Genomic DNA, 22491 nt, shown 5'->3' on the forward strand with positions numbered 1-22491 from the left:
CGAACGATTTTCAGAGGAATTTGTGGATAACTTGCCGGAGGAATTTAGAAGTTCCCAGGGGAGCTTCTAGAAGGATTTCAAGGAGAATTTTTGAGCCCAAAATGTTTCGAGTTGTTTTGAACTTTCATATACTATGGATCCTGGCTGCCCTAATAAGTATTGGGAATTTTTTGAATTTCAACCACCTATTTCTGTATATGATTGGATCGTAAAGTGCACATGTTTGAGGGAATTCATTTAGGTACCCGTTCAATCTTTCCACAATTTAGGGGGAGCGACGCACCGCCCCCCCCCTGCCCCCCCTTGGCTACGCTCATGCAACCGCCGGTTGGGTGTATCTAATGCAACGCACACACCAGTCAAGCAGTTTGACGAACATTGACTCCGCCCCCAAGAAAACGCTTTGGTTGCTGCTTTGTTTGAACGTGTATGAAGTTGTTCGAACAACCATTTGACAGTTGGTGGCTCGGTTGAAAAAAAATTGAAACGGTTTGATTTTGGTTTGAGTTGTCGGGTGTGGAGTCAAGGTTCGCCGAACATGTTTGAGCATTTGTAGTGAAGTTGCACAAACCCCCATATATTTTTTGATGGTTGGTGCTCAAGTTGACGCTTCGGTCATTCGTGTGTGATATGGTTGGTCGAATAAATTGATTGTTCGTATCGCTGTTGGTAAAACTTGATGGATGTTTGAATAAACGAGAGGTGGAGTAAATGTTGGTCAAACTGCTTGACCGTGTGTACGTTCCATAAGGGTGGAGGCAGAGTAAACGCGATAAATGTGCAATTAGACAGTTTATTGATAATAATTGTTATTCTTTTACGTAAGTCGCGTCGCATTGCACGTCGCGGTTTACTCTGGCGGACACCTAAGTCGGGTGTGCGTCCAAATTTCATCGGATAATAAAAGCTGGTCGATGTTATGGTAGAACGAAGAACATCATGTACGGTAGGAAGGGTTGTCATCCACGTTGAAGTCCTGAATCTGAGAAAATCATCGGCCTCATTGAGGCACAGTGCGAGGCCTTCTCGTGTAGAGTGCTGCACAAAGGGGTCTAGTCCGACCATATCCGGGTCATAGCTGGTGTGAGGCAAGAATGTATTCTATCACCGTTACTGTTCCTCATCGTAATCGACGAGATTCTGGTATATAAATATTCTCAACAAAGTCTAAAATGCATTATCTATGCATCAAAAATAATATGATATAAGTTCCTTAATTAATTCATCCGCAAGTTTGTTCAGCAATTCCTCCGAAAGTTTCTTCAGGAATTCTTTCAGGAAAATCCTTCAGAAATTCCTCCTTAAGTGATTCCTATTGAAGTTCCTTCATCAGTTCCTCTGGGAGTTCCTGCAGAAATTCCTCCGAAAGTTCCATCAGTCATTTCTCTGGAAGTTCCTTCAGGAATATTTCCGAAAGTTCCTTCAGCAATTCCTCCGGAAGTCCCTTCAGCAATTCCTCCGGATGTTTCTTCAGGAATTCCTTTGGAACTTCCTTCAGGAGTTCCTCTAGAAGTTAATTCAGAAATTCCTCCAGATGCTCCTTCAGGAATTCCTTTGCAACTTCCTTCAGAAATTTCTCTAGAAGTTAATTCTGGAATTCCTCCGGAAGTTCCTTCAGGAATTCCTCTGGAAGTTCCTTCAGGAATACCTACGAAAGTTCCTTCAAGAATTTCTTCTAAAGTTCCTTCAGGAATTCCTCCTGAAGTTCCTTCAGAAATTTCTCCGGAAGTTTCTTCAGCAATTCCTCTGGAAGTTCCTTCAGCAATTCCTTCGGAAGTTCCTACTGGAATTTCCCTGGAAGTTCGTTCAGCAATTCTTTTAAAAATTTCTTCAGCAATTCCTTCGGAACTTCCTTTAAAAATTCCTCCGGAAGTTCCTTCCGCAGTTCCTCCGGAAGTTCCTTCAGCAATTCCTCCGGATGTTTCTTCAGGAATTCCTTTGCTACTTCCTTCAGAAATTTCTCTAGAAGTTAAATCTGGAATTCCTCCGGAAGTTCCATCAGGAATTCCTCTGGAAGTTCCTTCAGGAATGCCTACGAAAGTTCCTTCAGGAATTTCTCCTGAAGTTCCTTCAGGAATTTCTCCTGAAGTTTCTTCAGAAATTTCTCCGGAAGTTCGCCCAGCAATTTTTTTAAAAATTCCTTCAGGAATTACTCCGGAAATTTCTTCTCAAAGTTCCTTCAGGAATTTCTCCTAAATTTCCTCCGGAAGTTCCTTCAAGAACTTCTCCAGAGGTTCATTCAAAACTTTTTGCGGAAGTTCCTTCAGTTCCTCTGGCAGTTTCTTCAGGAATTCATCCGAAAGTTCTTTTAGCAAATCCTCCGGAAGTTCCTTAAGCAATTTCTACGGAGTTTCTACAGCAATTACTTCGGTAGTTCCTTACTCCTTCGGAAGTTTTTTCAGGGATCCCTTTCAGGAACAATTCCGGAGGAATTCCTGAAGAAACTGAACCACTGGATAAGATTTTGAAAGAACTTCTGGAGGAATTTCTGAAGAAAGTTCCAGAGGAATTCCTAAAGGAAGTTCCGGAGGAATTTTTGGAACTTCGGGAGGAATTTCTGAAGGAATTTCTGAAGGAATTTCTGAAGGAATTTCTGAAGAAATTTCTGAAGGAACTTCCGAATGAATTCCTGAAGAAACTTTCGGATGAATTCCTGAAGAAGCTTCCGGAGGAATTCCTGAAAAAACTTCCGGAGGAATTCTACGTACATTCAAATGCCAATAGTTGTGTATATTCTGTTCAAAGGCATATGACTATGACTATAAGACTATGATTGTGATCTTGGCGCATTGTTTTTCTGATATATTTTTTGCTGATACATCCCAGAATACGTCCTTCAAAACAGTTCGGATGACCTAGGATACCTGAAGAAATATGTCAATGCATTGTTTTTTGCTTCTGTGCAAGTTTCGACACTTCAATACCAGCAAAACGAAGTATATGGTCGCTGGCAATCAACGTGGGTTCATTAGTGGTGGTGGTAGTGAAATGGTGCTGGATGGTGAAAAATTTGAAGTGGTGGAAGAATTTGTGTATCTTGGAACAACAGTGACGTGCGATAATGATGTTACCCGCGAGGTGAAAAGGCGTATTGCAGCTGCAAATAGGGCTTATTACGGACTTCGTAACCAGCTTAAGTCCCGTAGTCTGCAAACGAAAACAAAACTCGCGCTGTATACTACTCTGATTCTTCCGGTGGCTTTATATGGCCATGAAACATGGACGTTAAAGGAGGCTGATCGGAGAGCTTTCGGAGTGTTTGAGCGTAAGGTGCTGCGGACAATACTCGGCGGTAAATAGAAGAACGGTATCTGGCGGCGTCGCATGAATCACGAATTGTACCAGGTATATAAAGGGCTGGATATTGTTAAGCTTATACAGCATGGCAGACTACGGTGGGCTGGATACGTTGTTCGTATGCCAGAAGAACGTCAAGCGATGATAATATTTAGTAGAGAACCCGGAAGAGGCCGCAGGCTTCGTGGAAGGCCGCGTACACGATGGCTTTTTGCAGTTGAATAGGACCTGAGGGCGCTCAATGTTCAGGGTGACTGGAAGCGATTGGCCCAGGATCGAGCCCAGTGGAAAAGGATACTCCGTTCGGCGTAGGTTCATCGAAGAGCTGTAGCTCGCATACTTCAACACCTTTCAAACCATTTTCACACTTGTCGCTGCCTAGCGATAACATTCAGACTCCGTTTCTTTCCCATCTGCTTTCTCACACACGCTGCTCCCTTCCTCTATACGAGCAGCATCAAGACCGATATGCCAATAAAATTAAATTTAAACTGATCACGGTCGTACAGCTTCTGTCTAATTATTAAATACCATCGATTTGTGCATTACATATGCGTAAAAAAGTGTTCAGCAAAAACATGTATCATTGCGTACTCTAAAACTCTTCTGAAGACCACAATATCGTCAAGTTGAAAACAAAAAAGTTAGAATGGAAAAACTTGTTTTTTGAGGGACACCCTAATTTAAAGTGTAGAATTCAATTTATTGAGCTAAAACGATGTACGAGATGAATGGTGTCTTCTGCAAAGTTTCTCGTAATAAGGGTTTCTTTTTTCTTTCTTTTCTTTTTATTGGCATTACATCCCCACACTGGGACAGAGTCGCCTCGCAGCTTAGTGTTCATTAAGCACTTCCACAGTTGTTAACTGCGAGGTTTCTAAGCCAGGTTACCATTGTTGCATTCGTATATAATGAGGCTAACACGATGATACTTTTATGCCCAGGGAAGTCGAGACAATTTCCAATCCGAAAATTGCCTAGACCGGCACCGGGAATCGAGCCCAGCCACCCTCAGCATGGTATTGCTTTGTAGCAGCGCAGCTTACCGCACGGCTAAGGAGGGCCCCTAAAGAGGAAGAGTTCAACCACATGAAACTTTCCAATACAAAAGTTTTTGTTCCAGATTTTTCTTCAATGGGGTCCACCCTAATTAACATTTTACCAAAAAATTCTTCATTTCATTACAAACAACTTCTCTGAAGACACCGAGTGTCTAAAATGTATGAGAACGGAGAAAATTAGTTTTTTCCTGCTAAAATGCTGAATCGGACAATAATGTGACTCTTCTATCTTCACTTCTTAAAACGAACGACGCCCAAAGAGTAACAAGTTCTGAGTTCTGGTAATCCAAACATACAATATAGAACCGTCGTTATCGTATTCTAGCCAGCTTAATGGGTTTTAGAATAATCTTCAGGGTGAATGAAGTATTGTTTTCAATAGAGTGTTATTATAATGGTGACGTGTTTCTACAACTTCTTTCATGCTCTGTTTATGTGCATGATTTCCAACGCACAATTACATTGAGAAAACGATTACTTTGCCTACATTAACATTAGTTTAATTGATTACATCACCAGTAAAAGTCATTTTTTTTTTGCTGAGCATAATAGCACTGCTTCTTACGGTTTTGTAGTCGTAAGTAGATTATATATAGTGATAGAAACTTATAAACGGGAGCTTAAAGTAATCGTTAATCGCAAAAACAATATTCAACAGAGAACCGGGTAGAGGCCGGCGATTTCGTGGAAGGCTTCCAACACGCTGGCTGCACGCGCTGGAATCAGACGTCTTTAAACGTTCGGGGAAACTAGACGATCATCGCCCAAGACCGACAATTATGGAGTTCTACAATACGCCAGGCATAGGTGTATCGACGCTGTAGCCAACCAGGTAAGTAATTGTCTATGCTCCAAGACCATTTTTCTATTTTTGGAATCGTTTTATGGGGTCCATTTTACCTTTAACCCTCGACACCGAAGGACGAGGCGCACCACCGAAGGCCTACGTTTCAGTGTTCGTTTGTTTCAGCACAACCAAAAAATAAATCTGACAATTATTGCATAAAATCTTGACCTATACAATTCTGTAAAGTTTTAATACAAGAAATGTAAGCTTTTTATACAGATACTGTATAAAAATAATACAAAACTGTAAGGTTTTAATACAATGATTGTTATATTAAAATCTTCTGGAATTGTATATGCCAAAAATTTCTATAGTTTCTGCAACGTTCTTATGCATAGTTGTAATAAAATCTGCCATTCGCTGGTTGGATGTACAAAGGCGGTTCATTTAGAATTGATCGTGTATTTAAGGGCTGTCAAAGAGCTGAAAAACAATAAGGCTGTGGGGAAGGACCAGCTCCCGGCTGAACTTCTCAAACATGGCAGTGAGCAGCTTTATGAAGTTCTGCACCATATTATGTCGAAAATATGGGAAGACGAGGAAATGCCTGCTAGCTGGTTGGACGGCCTCATTTGCCCTCTCTTTAAGAAAGGGCACAGACTGGAGTGCGCCAAGTACCGAGGAATAACCCTCCTTAATTCGGCGTACAAAATTATGTCCCGTATTCTGTTCAACAGATTGAGACCGCTTGAAGAGTCCTTCGTCGGCGAATACCAAGCAGGTTTTCGTGAGGGCCGATTAACGACGGATCAAATGTTTACCCTGAGACAAATCCTTGATAAATTCCGGGAGTACAACTTGCAGACACATCATCTGTTTATTGATTTCAAGGCGGCGTACGATTCAGTGAAACGGAATGAATTATGGCAAATTATGCTTGAACATGGTTTTCCGGCGAAACTGATACGGCTGATTCGTATAACGTTGGTCAAGTGTAAGGGTTGCGGATGAAATATCGACGTCATTTGTTACCTTAGATGGATTAAAGCAGGGTGATGCACTCTCGAATCTACTGTTCAATATAGCGCTCGAGGGAGCGATTAGGAGAGCTGGTGTGCAAAGAAGCGGTACCATTATTATAAAATCGCATATGCTCCTGGGATTTGCGGACGATATCGATATTATCGGAATTGATCGCCGTGCCGTGGAAGAGGCTTTTGCGCCTTTTAAGAGGGAGACAGCGAGGATTGGACTCACGATCAATACCAGCAAAACGAAGTACACGGTCGCTGGCAATCAACGTGGGTTCATTAGTGGTGGTGGTAGCGAAATAGTGCTGGATGGTGAAAAAATTGAAGTGGTAGAAGAATTCGTGTATCTTGGAACATTAGTGACGTGCGATAATGATGTTACCCGCGAGGTGAGAAGGCGTATTGCAGCTGCAAATAGGGCTTATTACGGATTTCGTAACCAGCTTAAGTCCCGTAGTCTGCAAACGAAAACAAAACTCGCGCTGTATACTACTCTGATTCTTCCGGTGGCTTTATACGGCCATGAGACATGTACGTTAAAGGAGGCTGATCGGAGAGCTCTCGGAGTGTTTGAGCGTAAGGTGCTGCGGACAATACTCGGCGGTAAACAGGAGAACGGTATCTGGCGGCGTCGCATGAATCACGAATTGTACCAGGTATATAAAGGGCTGGATATTATTAAGCTTATACAACACGGCAGACTACGGTGGGCTGGTCACGTTGTTCGTATGCCGGAAGAACGTCAAGCGAAGATAATATTTAGTAGAGAACCCGGAAGAGGCCGCAGGCTTCGTGGAAGGCCGCGTACACGATGGCTTTTTGCAGTTGAAGAGGACCTGAGGGCGCTCAATGTTCAGGGCGACTGGAAGCGATTGGCCCAGGATCGAGTCCAGTGGAGAAGGATACTCCATTCGGCGTAGGTTCATCGAAGAGCTGTAGCCCATCAAGTAAGTAAGTGTATTTAAGGGTACTGCAAAAGTTTCTGCAAGCTATTCGGCGATTCAAATTTCAATTTGCGCGCGGTTATCTATTCTGATAATGACAAAAATTCCACTGGAGCAGCTTATGAGTTTCGTAAACTATTGAGAGACGAATACTTTCGAATACTTGTTTGATCGTCGTTACAATCTGTCTCAGACGTTCAATACCAATCGATTCCTATGAACTGACTCTAGCAATGACAACAAATTCAAAAAATGTTTTAGGTCGTTTGGATACGCTGGGACGTGGAAAAGAAGATTCTCTTCAACCGCGCAGCAAATGGATTCAACCACTAATAGAAGTGAAGAAAAATCAAGTGTGTAGTCATTATATCATGGATCGGATGGACTTATGAATTACATCCAGGTTTGTTCAAATATAGAAATGAATCAAAAGGTTATTACTTTCCGAGCATTAACTAAGCCGTAAGGACAAAAACTGTTACATAGAAAATTCATCAAAAACCACCGACACTATTACTCTTTCCCAGCTTTATTTCGTCTGGCGGGTGGCGCCGACTATGAACCTGGGTGCTATTTCAGCCTCTGCAAACATCAACAACCAAACAAACACACGCATAAAGCCAGTCAGGCAAATATTTTCCAATAAAAGTTCCTCCATCCAGTCCGGCACTACTGTCCGAGACTCGTCCTCCGGACAAGTGAAACGAAACGGAAACAATAGTTGAGGGAACAACAAATGGAAAAAGAAAAACTTACTTTCCCTCTCCATCCGACACTGCATTAAATTTGCCCGCTGCTGTCGACTAATGGAGCACGTTCCTGCCCATTCGATGCAGCCAGCAGCAGCAGCACCACCACCCTCGATGAACTTTCCTCGCAGTAGCGGCAAGCGTGATGGAAACCTGTCCGAGCTGTCTGTCCATCAGAATGTGCAGTTTATAAAACTGGCATCGGAATTTATTTTTTCCGTCATGGTTTTTTTTTGCATAAAATACAACCTATCAAACTTTGATATGATAGAAACGAAAGTGAGTGGCCGGTGGTTTGGGCTATCAGTGTTTGCGTTTTACTGACTTTCTCGTATTTCGAAAGAGTTTTACTTCACCCCAAAACGAACTCCAAAACGGTCTCGGTGACCCATAGTATAGGATACTGATCGACTCGTGAATCACTACTAGGTGAATGAATTTGGTTTTTTCTACCACATAACTTTGCATAACAAAAATATAATGAATTTCCACTTCGCAACGAATTGTGTAGTGTCAAACTCAGGTTGATCGGCGGCTTGGTGAATGATTTTGAGCTTTGCCTACAATTACAAATCACCATTGCGGTTGTTTCGATCACGAAAACAAAACATGGCTAACGTGAGAAGTGTGGTTTTGTCTGACAGCTGGGGATCTGGTTTAGATGGTGTAAGCTGGTTATTTAATTATTTCATATAAAATTTTTATTCTGAAAAAAAATGATACATCGTTAAATCTTTGGAGTACGGTGCATTTGGAGAGCAAGTTAAAGAGAATATTTGAGCTGTCTATTCTTTGGACATATTTTATGAATGTTCTTTAAACTGATCTTGCCCCTAAATAAGGGGAAAAAGAAGTAATCACTCAGTAATCACAATAAGGAAGGGGCAGTTATTCAAGCCTATCAGTTTAAAGAGCATTCGTAAAATATTTCCAAACTATAGACAGCTCAAATACTCTCTTTAATTCCCTCTTCAAATGCACCGCACTCCAAATATTTGACGTTGTATAATTTTTTCAAAATAAAAAAAGCATTTCCATCTTATGCCTCACTTGAGCCAAACAACAGAGAATAAAATCACCTTACCAATCTACGTATGGTGTAATACAACCCTTCTTCCAGAGTCCATAAGTTAAATAAATTGTACTCCTCGTAGTTCACACGTAGACACGATACTTGTTCGCTTTACGTACTACATAAACTACTTTAGCAAATATAAATTTCAAACAGCAGTCAAACCACAGCAACGGAAAGCGCTTTTCAATACAAAGCCTCCTCAATTGCCACAAATTTCACAAAACAGGGCTACAAAACATTTCCCGTATTTCTTTCGCTGCACTCATTGCACTTCTTTTCATTTCCGGTTTGTTTGCGGTGAGGAGGTAGTAAGGGCTGGGGTGATGTGGTCCAATGGAGAATCGTTGTTCCGTTTCACAGAGGTGAACTTTCTAACAAAAGTTAGGCATCATTTAGCAGTTGAATTAACGTAACGCATTGATATGAATCAACAGTTTAGGTTGGGGCAGGATGGAATGGAGTATTAGATCGGATTGTTCGACAAGAGTAAATATAAATCCAGGAAAAACCTGAGTTTAAAGCCGTCTACCTTCCACTGTGTGCCTCGACCCCAAGCCGTAACCCGTTCGTACCACAACAGCCAGCAGTACGGCGATGGCAGAGGAGGCTTTGTTGGAGCATTTAAATGCATCCATCATTCATTCTGTGACGTGGCTTTGGTAGGACGTTTGGTCTTGCGAGGTGCGAGGCAGCTAGTCAGTGCCAATGCCTGCAGCTGTAGGTGGCGTGGCGTCAATTTGTTAACGCGCTGTTGCGCTTTTCGACTGGGCCCCGTCTACCAGGAAGCAACTTTTCCTGAACATGCGGCCGCGGCGGGGTACGGAAAAGCTTTGCTAATAACAGCACCAACAACAGTGGGGAAAGTCAAGTGGAATCGCTACAATGATGTTTTTGTATGCTATGCGGACTGCTGGCGTGAAAGGAATTGAAGGATTTGAAATAATTTCCAAAAAAGAAAGAATAGATTCTTCTTCGTACTTAAGGCTGTGAATGTTTGGGCTTATTAGTGTTAATATCTGCGCATTTCAAGCACTTTCGAAAAGTCACTTATCGAAGGGCTCGAGATTGGAGACTGAATACACGTTAAGGCAGCCTTTGCTGAACCATCAATCGAACAAGTTTGTTTTACTTATATATAGGGTATAGGGTATCCGATCATGGTTTGCCATTTGGTAGGTATCCGATGAGCCGTCAAAACAAAGTTGATTTATTTCTTTATAGACACATGTTATGTATTATGTGATGTATATATGTATGCTAAGTTTCATTGAAAAAGCTTAATAATTAGATAACTTTGATTCGTACCATGGTTTGAACTAAATTTGTATCATGGTTTGAACTACTGGCAGCAGCAAAATATAATACTAAATATAATACTAATTACAACATGAAAAGCTGACGAAACCTATTGAAATTTTATTTTACTATTCATTTTCTCGCCGAAAACGTTTACCAAAGTGAAAATTCATCCAACAATGGCGGCCAAAAAAGAAAACTCGTTGGGTGGATCGGATTTTCCTTCGATTAAGCACTATACACCGGGTTGTTTGGGTATATTAGAGCTAAAAGCTATACAAGTTTATTAGTTTTAATAGGTTTTAATACATAATTAAATTCAAAGAGAAAGATTTACATTTCGGTTTCCTAGTCCTGACTTTACCCAACAATTCACCTATTCTTCTATCGCAAGCTTCAAAAACGGTAGATCATTGTCTGCGATTAACCTCACATTTAAGTGAATATGATTACTTCAATGATTACTTACTATTAGTTCTTTTTAGGTTCTGATTTTATTATTCCTATATTCCACCGAACCATCGGTCTCCGCAGAGCTGATATAAATACTAGTATAATATATAATTATTACAAATGCATTCTAATAAATTCACAATCATACCTTCAAGCACACTATCGTTTTACTTTTCAATTTACTTTGTCCCATATTCTACATAACCGAATGACAGTCCATCTTCAGTGATATTCCGAGGGATGATTCAGCTCACCAAGGGGTTACAGCATGGGGACTTTTACCACCAATGGGTACTGGCACCTTACACCGTAACATTCCCCGACCCGTAAGGTTGATCCGGTATGCACGGTTCCGCCTTACTCCCACAGACATCCAGTCGCGCCAGCTTTGCAATAGGACGCCGCAGTATTCCAGATGCTGTTTGCACTACTGCTTGACAAACACGTCCATCTTTCACTTCGATTACTTCTGCAACTCGACCTCGTATCCATCCGTTCCGCGTAGTATCTTCTATAATAATGACTAAATCGCCTGCTCTAATAGGTTCCACATCCTGGTGCCATTTGGTGCGACGTGTAAGATCCGGTAAGTATTCATACGCCAGAACTGGTTAATCATCTCCCGACTTAAATTCCATTGACTTCTACAAGCATTCCTCGAATCTCCCATTATTGTGGGAGCCTGCACCACTCCACTGGAACTCAACAATAAAAAATGGTTCGGCGTTAGTGCTTCCTGTTGCTCGGTCTCCAGTGGTGTGCATGTCAATGGTCTGCTGTTCACCACGGTTTCAGCCTCAGCTAGCAAGGTCATCAATGTCTCTTCGTTGGGAAGCCTGGAAGTGTACATCGCTGCCAGGGCTGTTTTCACCGACCTCACCAGACGTTCCCAGGCACCACCCATATGAGGAGCTGCCGGGGGGTTGAAGACCCATTTAGTGTTAGGACTAGTGAACGTTTCCTCGAGTTGTCCTTCGATGATTTCCATTTCCCTTCGCAGCTCTTTACTGGAACCCACAAAATTGGTACCGCGGTCGCTGTAGATTTCAGCTGGTGCACCTCTTCGAGCAATAAATCTACGAAATGCCATTTTGCATTACTCTGCCGACAATAATGTATGCACTAGCTCCAGATGTACCGCGCGGATCGTAAGGCACGTAAACAACGCAATCCATCTCTTGGCAGTTGTGCGATTCACCCGCACAGCGATTGGTCCGAAATAATCCACTCCTACATATGAAAACGGACGTTCGTATGGTTTTAATTTGGCCGTAGGTAGGTAACGGTCCATTCTTGGAACTACCGGAAGCGCTTGCTTCACTCTGCACAGTTGACACATCTTCTTCACCTTGCGCACGTCTGCTCGAAGGTTTGGTACATAAAAACGCTGCCTCATTTCATTTACAACGGTCTCTGCATTTCCGTGCAGAGACGGTACCAGTCTATCATCAGTCTCGTTCCTATGTGACCCTTTGGCAAAATAATTGGGAACCGTGTGTCGAATGACGCAAAGGTGGCCGCTGCTATCCGACTCTCCATGCGCACCACTCCAGCAGCATCCATGTAAGCAGAAAGTTTACGAAGTTTACTAGTTTTTTCCAGTTTCGCCTGCCGTTTTGGTAGATTTCCTCGTGCTTCGGAAAGAGTCGCCACTTCATCGGGAAACAAGTCGCTTTGAATCCAACGCCAGATAATATTCTCGCCAGCAGCAAGTTCCTCTTGTCTCAACGGTCCCCCTAGTGTATTCTCCTTTCTCGTTCTACGTCGTAGATTCGTTACGTAACGATAGATATACGCTGATGCATGCCACAGTCTGCTCCATTGCGAGAAGCGATCCCATTTCACTTGGTGCTTTGCGATCACTTCTTGGTGTACCAAACAAGATCGAAGCTCTTCGGTTGTCTGATTCACTTTAATTTTTGCTTCTGTGGGCCATTATTGGTCCTCGTGAAGATGAAGAAACCCCTGACCTTTGAACCACCGTGTATCAGATGACAAGGTTTTTCCCCCATTTAGTAGCATCGTCCGCCACATTATCTTTCGACGGTATCCACCGCCATTGACACTGCTTCGTTTTTGTTAGTATCTCGCCTACGCGACAGGCGACAAATTGACGGTATTTACGGTGATCAGAGTTTATCCAGGCCAGAACGGTTTTAGAATCGCTCCATAAGGTGCACTCGTCGATTCGCAAAGTGTGCCCATCAATGATTGTGTTCATAAGCCGTACCCCGATTACAGCTGCCAGTAGTTCCATTCGTGGAATGGATAGAACTTTGAGTGGCGCCACTTTCGACTTGCCCGCAATTAATGCCACTTCGAAGTGCTTTTTAAATTCTGCTCGAAAGTACGCCACGCACGCAAAAGCTTCTTCGCTCGCATTGACAAATACGTGCAATTGTAGCGAAATGATTTGGTTGACGGATCGGTGTGGGAAATAACAGCGTGCTATCCGTACTTGATGTAAACACTGAAATTGCCTCGTCCACGCGGTCCATTGCTCACAAAGTTTGTTCGGTATTAACTCATCCCAGATGGTTTGCGCTCTCCATAAGGATTGTATCACTATCTTGCCACGTATGGTAAAATGTGCCAAGAAGCCTAGTGGGTCAAACGTGCTCATGACTATGCTCAACGCTTGCCTTTTCGTTGGTCGTTCTTCATGCGTGCTCATTGCTGACGAAAACGTGAACATATCCTTCTCTAACTTCCAAAATACTCCAAGTACGCGTTCCGTTACACTGTCTTTATCCAGCTGTAGGCTTTTTTCAGCAACCGAATCATTATCCCCGACCCGTGCGAGGACATCTTGGGAGTTAGATAACCAATTCCGCAGTTGAAACCCCCCTAAGGAATGAACGTGTTTGATTTCCAGCGCAAGCTTCACGGCTTCGTCCACATTATCAGCGCTATCCAAATAATCATCCACGTAGTGTTTACGTAGAATGGCATCAACGGCGGCAGGAAAACTCTCTGCATGTTCGGCCGCATTTAGATTTTTGACAAATTGCGCCGAGCAGGGCGAACAAGCAGCACCAAATGTGGCAACATCCATCAAATAAATGTCCGGTTCGTGGGATGAATGCTCGCGCCATAGCAGTCTCTGGGCATGTCTGTCTTCCTTCCTTATTTGCACCTGGTGAAACATTTCCTTCTCGAAAACCAAAAAGCACCGCCAGTAAACTGTTGAGCAGATCGGGACCTTTTAAGAGCATCGTGTTGAGAGATATCCCATCTACCTTTGCCGCTGCATCGCAAAATATGCGTACCTTCGTCGGTTTTTTAGGGTTTAAAGCAACCCCAAGAGGCAAATACCAAACTCTCCACGGATCAGCTCCTTCTAGTTCCTCCTCTGTCGCCTTATGGATATATCCCTTTATTTGATACTCTCTCATCTGTCGCATCACGCTTTCTCCGATCACAGGATCGCTTCGAATTCGACGTTCCAAACACTCAAGTCTTCTTACTGCCATCGCGTAGCTATCCGGGAATTCAAATTTGTCATATTTCCATATAAGACCCGTTTCAAAACGCGGCCCCATCCGCTTCGTGGTCGCTCGTAGAATTTGATTCGCCCTCTGTACTTCTTCGGATTCTGGACACGCCGTTTCTGTGATTCCCAATGATTCGACGGAAAAGAATTGAGTAACCAGGTCATGAAGCGACTCATCCTTGTAGCATTCGCAAATGTGGAAAATATGAGCTGGACTCTCCGATTTACACGAATTCTTTCCGTAAATTGTCCAACCCAACCTGGTTTTCGCAGCTACTGGCTCGCCTGGTTGTCCTTCACGCAATTTTAAAGTGGCCGTGACGTGAGCGTTGTCCTTGTCGTCTCCAATCAGAATGCACGGAACGGCTTTCTCAAAATCTTGAACGGGAAGTCCTCGTAAGTATGGACATGTTTCCGCCAACTTCGCATACTGGATACTTTGTCGTGGCAGATCCAACTTGCTCACTGTACGTACATCTACCAGCTTATGCTTCGTACTGCTTAATCGTCCTGCAATTTCTAGCCCAATTATCTGTGAACCTGCTTCCGTTCTCTTTACGTTCGCCGTTCACTGTAAGCAAAATGGAAGATGTTCACCTTCCACTCCCAGCTTTTTCACCACATCATCTTCCACGAGAGTACACTCCGAACCATCATCCAAGAAAGCGAACACTGATATGGAACAATTGTTGCCATGAAGAGTGACCGGGAGAATGCGAAAAAGTGATGCCTTGCCGCCGGTGTGATGATTAGTGACAGCTCTCGAACCACTTGCCTTGTTTTCACTGTTATCCGACTTCACGGTGTTAGAATGCAACATTGAATGATGTTTCATCTGGCATCCTTCCACTTCGCACCGTTTGCTTATCTTGCATGGTCTTCTCCCATGAGCGCCTAGGCAATTCCGACACAAACTATACTGTTGGATGACTTTCCAGCGTTCGTCCACAGCTTTTTTACCGAATTCATCACAATCCTTCACACGGTGTTTTGGATCTTTGCAGATCAGGCACACTGGGCCTGGAGTACTATCCCGTTTATCAATGAACTCTTTTGTCGGGCGCGCCGAACGGGTAGATTCGTCCATGGAATGTGCGCTTCGGCGCCGCAACTTCGCGAATCTTTTGTAATAATGTGTGGATCAGCAGCTCCGGTCTACCATACAAAATCTCGAGCGTAGTAATCACTTGTGGTACGCCTGCTGGCAGCAAAAGACGGCTTCGAACTGATTCCAGTGCGTGTCCTTTGAGGCATCGCTGTAACCGCGCCAAATTCTCCGCTTCGGAGTATCCACAAGCTTCCGTTGTATTCTTGTACAAACTTATAAATAGCGGCCAATCCTCTGGATTGCCGCTGAAGATTGGTAGCTCCTTTGACATAACATGTCTTGCTGCTAGCTGCTGAGGCGTTGGTCTCCACGATTGCACTCTTTGCTCTTCAGGACTCAGTTCCATTCTCGGATGCCGTGTTTCAGGTAGGCGCGTTCTCCTCGGCGTTGGTACCGGCTGTTGTGAAGAACGGTGTCCCAATGGACGCTGAGGCATTTCAAGGGGCAGATACACCTGCATTGGCTCCGGCCGTCTTACTGGAAACAGTTCCGAAATGTGAGGTGGAAGCGTTTCTTCACTAATCGGAACATTATCACCAACTTCACTGTTCAACAATATTCCCATTCCCATTATTGTTAACCACTTGACTTTGCTTGACACCCAGTGTGGTTTGAGCCACTAGACTACTAGCTAACGGAAACGTATTCTGCCTTTTTTCTGGCACGCTCATATTACTAAAGGCTAATCCCCCGTAACTAGTTCCCGGTTCCCTTCGATCAACAAAGCCTCCCTAGCAACACACATGTTCCACATATGTTACTGCAACTCATATGTGACCAGATTCAGTCAGAGTCAAGTTGCTGCAACCATTTTTGCCTGAATTGTGCTGCTCGGGCTCCTAATGCTGGTTCGATAGTGTTATAATCGCAAGTAATAAATGATAATGCTGGAACCTGATCACCTTGCTCTACTTGTTGTTCACTTGCAACGTGGTTGTTCTGTTCCGGAATCGGAGAGGGATGGTTATCAAACCGTTGTTCATTCTGCCACTGCTGAACCTTGCTATTTCCACTTTGCTCAGAAATGTTGCTGGGGGCAGCAGGGACTATGTCCAAGGGCTTGACGATCCCTCCCCAGGCCATCTGCGAGTTGTGGCGCCTGCCTAGGATGTGATGGGGTTTGACAGTGGGCCCTGTTAAACCTCTATAAAAAGCTGCATGTATCCGCAAGTAGGCTCCGCCAAAGCGACCGTGTGCCGCTAAAAGCGCACAAGCCCAAGTCCTGGTGTTAGGTGGGACGCTAAACAGCCCTGACAAGATGGCCCTCCGGCGAGACAGGAGGTTTGCGCAGGCCCAATAAGCCGCCTGGAAAACCAATAATTACGAACAATATAAGAGATAATGCGACTCGATATAATCGGCAAAGACCTAGGCGACGAATAAAGGATCACGATTGGAAGCTTGGAACATGGAACTGCAAGTCGCTAGGTTTCGCAGGTTGCGACAGGATGATCTACGATGAATTACATCCCCGCAACTTCGACGCCGCGCTGCAGGAGACTTGCTGGACAGGACAGAAAGTGTGGAAAAGCGAGCATCGGGCGGCAACCTTCTACCAAAGCTGTGGCACCACAAACGAGCTGGGAACCAGCTTCATAGTGCTGGGTAAGATGCGCCAACGCGTGATTGGGTGGCAGCCAATCAACGCAAGGGTGTGCAAGCTGAGGATTAAAGGCCGTTTCTTCAACTATAGCATCATCAACGTGCACTGCCCACACGAAGGGAGACCTGACGACGAGAAAGAAGCGTTCTACGCACAGCTAGAGCAGACATACGATGGATGCCCACTGCGGGACGTCAAAATCGTCATCGGTGACATGAACGCGCAGGTAGGAAGGGAGGAAATGTATATACCGGTCATCGGACCGGATAGTCTGTACACCGTATCGAATGACAACGGCCAACGATGCATAAACTTCGCAGCCTCCCGCGGAATGGTAGTCCGAAGCACCTTCTTTCCGCGCAAAAATATCCACAAGGCCACATGGAGATCACCTAAACAAGAAACGGAAAACCAAATCGACCACGTTCTAATCGACGGTAAATTCTTCTCCGACATCACGAACGTCCGCACTTACCGCAGTGCGAATATTGGATCCGACCACTACCTCGTTGTAGTATAAATGCGCTCAAAACTCTCGACGGTGTACAACACGCGTCGAAGTCGGACGCCGCGGCTTAATATTGGGCGGCTACAAGACGGTAGACTAGCCCAAGAATACGCGCAGCAGCTGGAAGTGGCACTCCTAACGGAAGAGCAGTTAGACACGACGTCTCTTGAAGATGGCTGGAGAGATCCGCCATTGGTAGCACCGCAACCGCTGCACTTGGCACGGTGCCCCCGGATCAGAGAAACGACTGGTATGACGGCGAATGTGAGCAGCTAGTAGAAGAGAAGAATGCAGCATGGGCGAGATTGCTGCAACACCGCACGAGGGCGAACGAGGCACGATATAAACAGGCGCGGAACAGACAAAATTCGATTTTCCGGAGGAAAAAGCGCCAGCAGGAAGATCGAGACCGTGACGGAACGGAGCAACTGTACCGCGCTAATAACACACGAAAGTTCTATGAGAAGTTGAACTGTTCACGTAAGGGCCACGTGCCACAGCCTGATATTTGTAAAGACATAAACGGGAACCTTCTTACGAACGAGCGTGAGGTGATCCAAAGGTGGCGGCAGCACTACGAAGAGCACCTGAATGGCGATGTGGCAGACGAAGATGGCGGTATGGTGATGGACCTGGGGGAACGTGCGCAGGACATAATTCTACCGGCTCCGGATCTCCAAGAAATCCAGGAGGAGATTGGCCAGCTGAAGAACAACAAAGCCCCTGGGGTTGACCAACTACCAGGAGAGCTATTTAAACACGGTGGTGAGGCACTGGCTAGAGCGCTGCACTGGGTCATTACCAAGATTTGGGAGGAGGAAGTTTTGCCGCAGGAGTGGATGGAAGGTGTCGTGTGTCCCATCTACAAAAAGGGCGATAAGCTGGATTGTAGCAACTACCGCGCAATCACATTGCTGAACGCCGCCTACAAGATACTCTCCCAAATTTTATGCCGTCGACTAGCACCAATTGCAAGGGAGTTCGTGGGGCAGTACCAGGCGTGTTTTATGGACGAACGCTCCACCACGGATCAGGTGTTCGCCATTCGCCAAGTACTGCAGAAGTGCCGCGAATACAACGTGCCCACACATCATCTATTCATCGACTTCAAAGTCGCATATGATCCAATCGATCGGGACCAGCTATGGCAGCTAATGCACGAAAACGGATTTCCGGATAAACTGACACGGTTGATCAAAGCGACAATGGATCGGGTGATGTGCGTAGTTCGAGTTTCAGGGTCATTCTCGAGTCCCTTCGGAACGCGCAGAGGGTTACGGCAAGGTGATGGTCTTTCGTGTCTGCTATTCGCTTTAGAAGGGGTAATACGAAGAGCAGGGATTAACACGAGAGGTACAATTTTCAATAAGTCCGTCCAGTTATTTGGCTTCGCCGACGACATAGATATTATGGCACGTAACTTTGAGAAGATGGAGGAAGCCTACATCAGACTGAAGAGGGAAGCCAAGCGGATCGGACTAGTCATCAACACGTCGAAGACGAAGTACATGATAGGAAGAGGTTCAAGAGAAGACAATGTGAGCCACCCGCCGCGAGTTTGGCATCGGTGGTGACGAAATCGAGGTGGTAGAAGAATTTGTGTACTTGGGCTCACTGGTGACTGCCGAAAATGATACCAGCAGAGAAATTCGGAGACGTATAGTGGCTGGAAATCGTACATACTTTGGACTCCGTAAGACGCTCCGATCGAATAGAGTTCGCCGCCGTACCAAACTGACAATCTACAAAACGCTTATTAGACCGGTAGTGCTCTACGGACAGGAGACCTGGACGATGCTCGTGGAGGACCAACGCGCACTCGGAGTTTTCGAAAGGAAAGTGATGCGTACCATCTATGGTGGGGTGCAGATGGCGGACGGTACGTGGGGGAGGCGAATTAACCACGAGTTGCATCAGCTGTTGGGAGAACCATCCATCGTTCACACCGCGAAAATCTGGAGACTACGGTGGGCCGGGCACGTAGTCAGAATGTCGGACAATAACCCGGTGAAAATGGTTCTCGACAACGATCCGACGGATACAAGAAGGCGAGGTGCGCAGCGGGCAAGGTGGATCGATCAGGTGGAAGATGACTTGCGGACCCTCCGTAGACTGCGTGGTTGGCGACGTGTAGCCATGGACCGAGCCGAATGGAGAAGACTCTTATATACCGCACAGGCCACTTCGGCCTTAGTCTGAATAAATAATAATAATAATGTCTGCGATGTGGGTTGTGAGACGTCTCACTACTCATTTCGCACTTCTCACTTTTTTCAGTGTTAAGAGAAAAATGAAGAGTGAGAAGTGAGACATCTCTCTTCTTATTCCCAATTTCTCTCTTTTCAAATGAACGATTCGGCCAAATGACCTATTCGGCCAAATGTCCTATTCGTCCAAATGACCATTTTGGCCAAACAACCCTTCAAGCCAAATGACCCTTTCGGCCTAATGTCCCTTTTGGCTAAATGATCCTTTGGGCCATACGACCCTTTCGGCCAAATGACCCATTCGACCAAATGACCTTTTAGGCCCAACTTTCAATAGATCAATAACAGCGCCGGCCATGTCCTTACGATCATCGAGTGAAGCGAAGGAATTAAGGGTATGCGATAACACCCTTTTTCCTAACGGAACGAAACGAAACGAAAGTTAAAATGTCTATGTTCATTCGGATCGAAACGAAACGAAATAAAAATTTCTTTCGAGACTTCGAAACGATACGAAATCAAGGTTCATTTAATTCGAAATTTTTCGAAACGAAACGAAATTTTATTTTTTTCCGCGGAATTTTTATTGAATTGGTTTTACATTATGTACGCAATTCTGATATCACTTTTCCAAAGTCGAATAACTGTTTTGCAACCAAAAGAGTTTCAATAACAGAAAAGGCAATTTGTGATAATTCGCCACATTCTTGCCGTATATACCATTGGCGATAAGACAATACCCCAGCATTTGTGCCGCTTTCAAAGGAATTCATCGTGGAGCGTGTGCTCCCGAATCTGATCAATTTTATATCAGTTTTATATCAGTAAGTATATAAGAATGAAGACATTGTGGGATTCTTCATATTTGGATTCAAATTTCTTTTAAAACCTTAGTTCACTTAAGAATTATGTAATTATGCTGAAGCAGACTTCATATTGTCTTGTCAGCGTGGACTAAGTACTGACTTAGTCAAAATTAGAAAATGAATGCTTAGATTTATTTTTATTTACTGGGATACTCAATTTTGTATCCACATCTGCCAAGCGTATACGCAGATAGAGAATCGATATTAATAGACGAACATTTGAAAAGAGCGTATCAGCCAAAATTTATTCCTTCTGATTCTTCGTCCACATATGTAGCTATATATGTAGACGAAGAATCAAAAGGAATAAATTTTGGCTGTTACGCCCTTTTCAAATGTTGGTCTAGATATACTGTATATATAGCATACATTTGCTCACTAGAAGATTCCTGTGCACTATTCTAAGATGCACGAAGTTCTGGATTTTTTTTTTGAAAATTCCCTGCGAAGATCTAGGAATGTCCACAAATTTGCAATGTTCCTTACATATTGCGCCTATTAGCTTGATTAACTGTACACATCGTAGTTGCTAATCATGATTGGCCGAGAAACAGCAAATATACTCAGCTCACCAATTTAATAATATCTTTGGGATACCAAAAAGATATTCTTATTGTATACTTGCTTCGGAGTTTCCAATTCATGACCAATAATGATGCTGGTCACGTGCTTATAGCCAATTTAGGATTAGGAGAGAAAAATTAGTTTAACACTCATTGTTATAAGAGACCGAGGAATGCTCTGCATCTCCGTGAGCGCTACGGGAAAGGAATCGTTGTTTAGTTGAGAAGGTAATTCGTGTGAAACCCCTAGGTAAGCGACAAAATATTTATTGTAAACGAAGTTATTTTGGAAACAAGAAGACGAAAACTGTGTTTCAAATCAATCCAACGCAAGATCAATATGCTTCGTTTAATAATCTTCTACAACACGATCGATTCCGCACTAAATAATTTTGTGCTCTTCGATGCAGACATTAGTTTCATCACTTCACGTTCTCCTACACTAGCTGGCGTGATCAGCATCAACACGATCGATTGCACACTGGTTAAACAAATTTCTGCTACGCGAGGTAGATTTTTTTCACTTCGCGTTCTCCCGGACTAGCTGCCGTTCCACACGATCGTTTCCGCATTCATATAGAAGAAAACTACATACGAGTTTGCCGACTAAGAATGGGGTTATGTAGTAAGCGTTAATAGGAATATTGTAAAACCTAAAGTTTTGAAAACAACTTTACGATTTTGTTCAGCGGCGCAGCCAAAAATTTTGATAATATAAAGTATGGTTTAAGTTTAAATTTGTTTCGAAATTCCGCGGAATTCCGTTCAATTTCGTTAAAAGCTAGTTTTTTCTAGCGAAATTTTTGCAATTCTACGAAACGAAACGAAATCAAGAAATCAGATTTCGCCATGCTCAAATTCCGCGAAATTCCGCGGAATTTCGTTTCGAACCACCTGAAACGAAATTTTTCGAAATACCGCATATGCTTAGAAGGAATGTTAGAGTATTGTAAGTAAGGAGAGGAAGTGTCATTACTTAGATCAGGATTCATCTTGGTAAGTGATGTAATAAAGCCTGTCCACGTTATATTTCGGACAGATAATGTCCAAATGATTTACTGCCATTTTATCAATTTAGATGACAACTAAAACATGCTGATAAAGCGAAGAGATTCAGCTGGCATGTAAATTGATCGTCTTAGTGATTTGTAATTATTTTTAAAAATCGCATTGGTAGATGGGTGTCCAAGATTTAACGTGGACAGTAGACCTCTTCATGTTTTCAAAAAGTATCAAAAATTCAACTGGTCAACCCAGAATCACAATTCTTATGCTAAAATAAGTTTCCTGTCAAATTTTCAGCCAATTCGGATAAAATTTCGAGGTGGCTCAAGTCGATTTAGTGTTTTTGAGCTATTTTTAATTTTAGAAAAATTCTAACATGAGATATAAACGTCAAAAACTATCGCAACAACCTCTATACGGAAGCTATTGGTGTGCTCTACAAGTC

General features: G+C 43.8%; 1 protein-coding gene across 1 annotated transcript; it reads right to left on the minus strand.

Annotated features, from left to right (window-relative positions):
- Positions 1-12680: 12680 nt before the first annotated feature.
- LOC134222608 (uncharacterized) lies at positions 12681-15021 on the minus strand. The gene is made up of 3 exons (XM_062701771.1): positions 14784-15021; positions 13963-14696; positions 12681-13895 (listed from the first exon to the last, which is right to left on the minus strand). Exons 1-3 carry the CDS (start codon positions 15019-15021, stop codon positions 12681-12683), a joined length of 2187 nt encoding a protein of 728 aa, XP_062557755.1.
- Between the last annotated feature and the right edge of the window lie 7470 nt (positions 15022-22491).

Source organism: Armigeres subalbatus, chromosome 3 (assembly GCF_024139115.2).
Source record: "Armigeres subalbatus isolate Guangzhou_Male chromosome 3, GZ_Asu_2, whole genome shotgun sequence".
NCBI classification, from domain to species: domain Eukaryota; kingdom Metazoa; phylum Arthropoda; class Insecta; order Diptera; family Culicidae; genus Armigeres; species Armigeres subalbatus.

What these genes read in the sequence shown, in the direction of transcription:
- LOC134222608 (XM_062701771.1), bottom strand. Translation starts at nt 15,021, where the DNA reads ATGAAACATCATTCAATGTTGCATTCTAACACCGTGAAGTCGGATAAC. An exon ending in GAAAAAGCTGGGAGTGGAAG is followed by an intron (nt 14,697 to 14,783) that starts GTGAACATCTTC and finishes TAGAAATTGCAG; the next exon opens with GACGATTAAGCAGTACGAAG. An exon ending in ACCCTAAAAAACCGACGAAG is followed by an intron (nt 13,896 to 13,962) that starts GTACGCATATTT and finishes TGCTCTTAAAAG; the next exon opens with GTCCCGATCTGCTCAACAGT.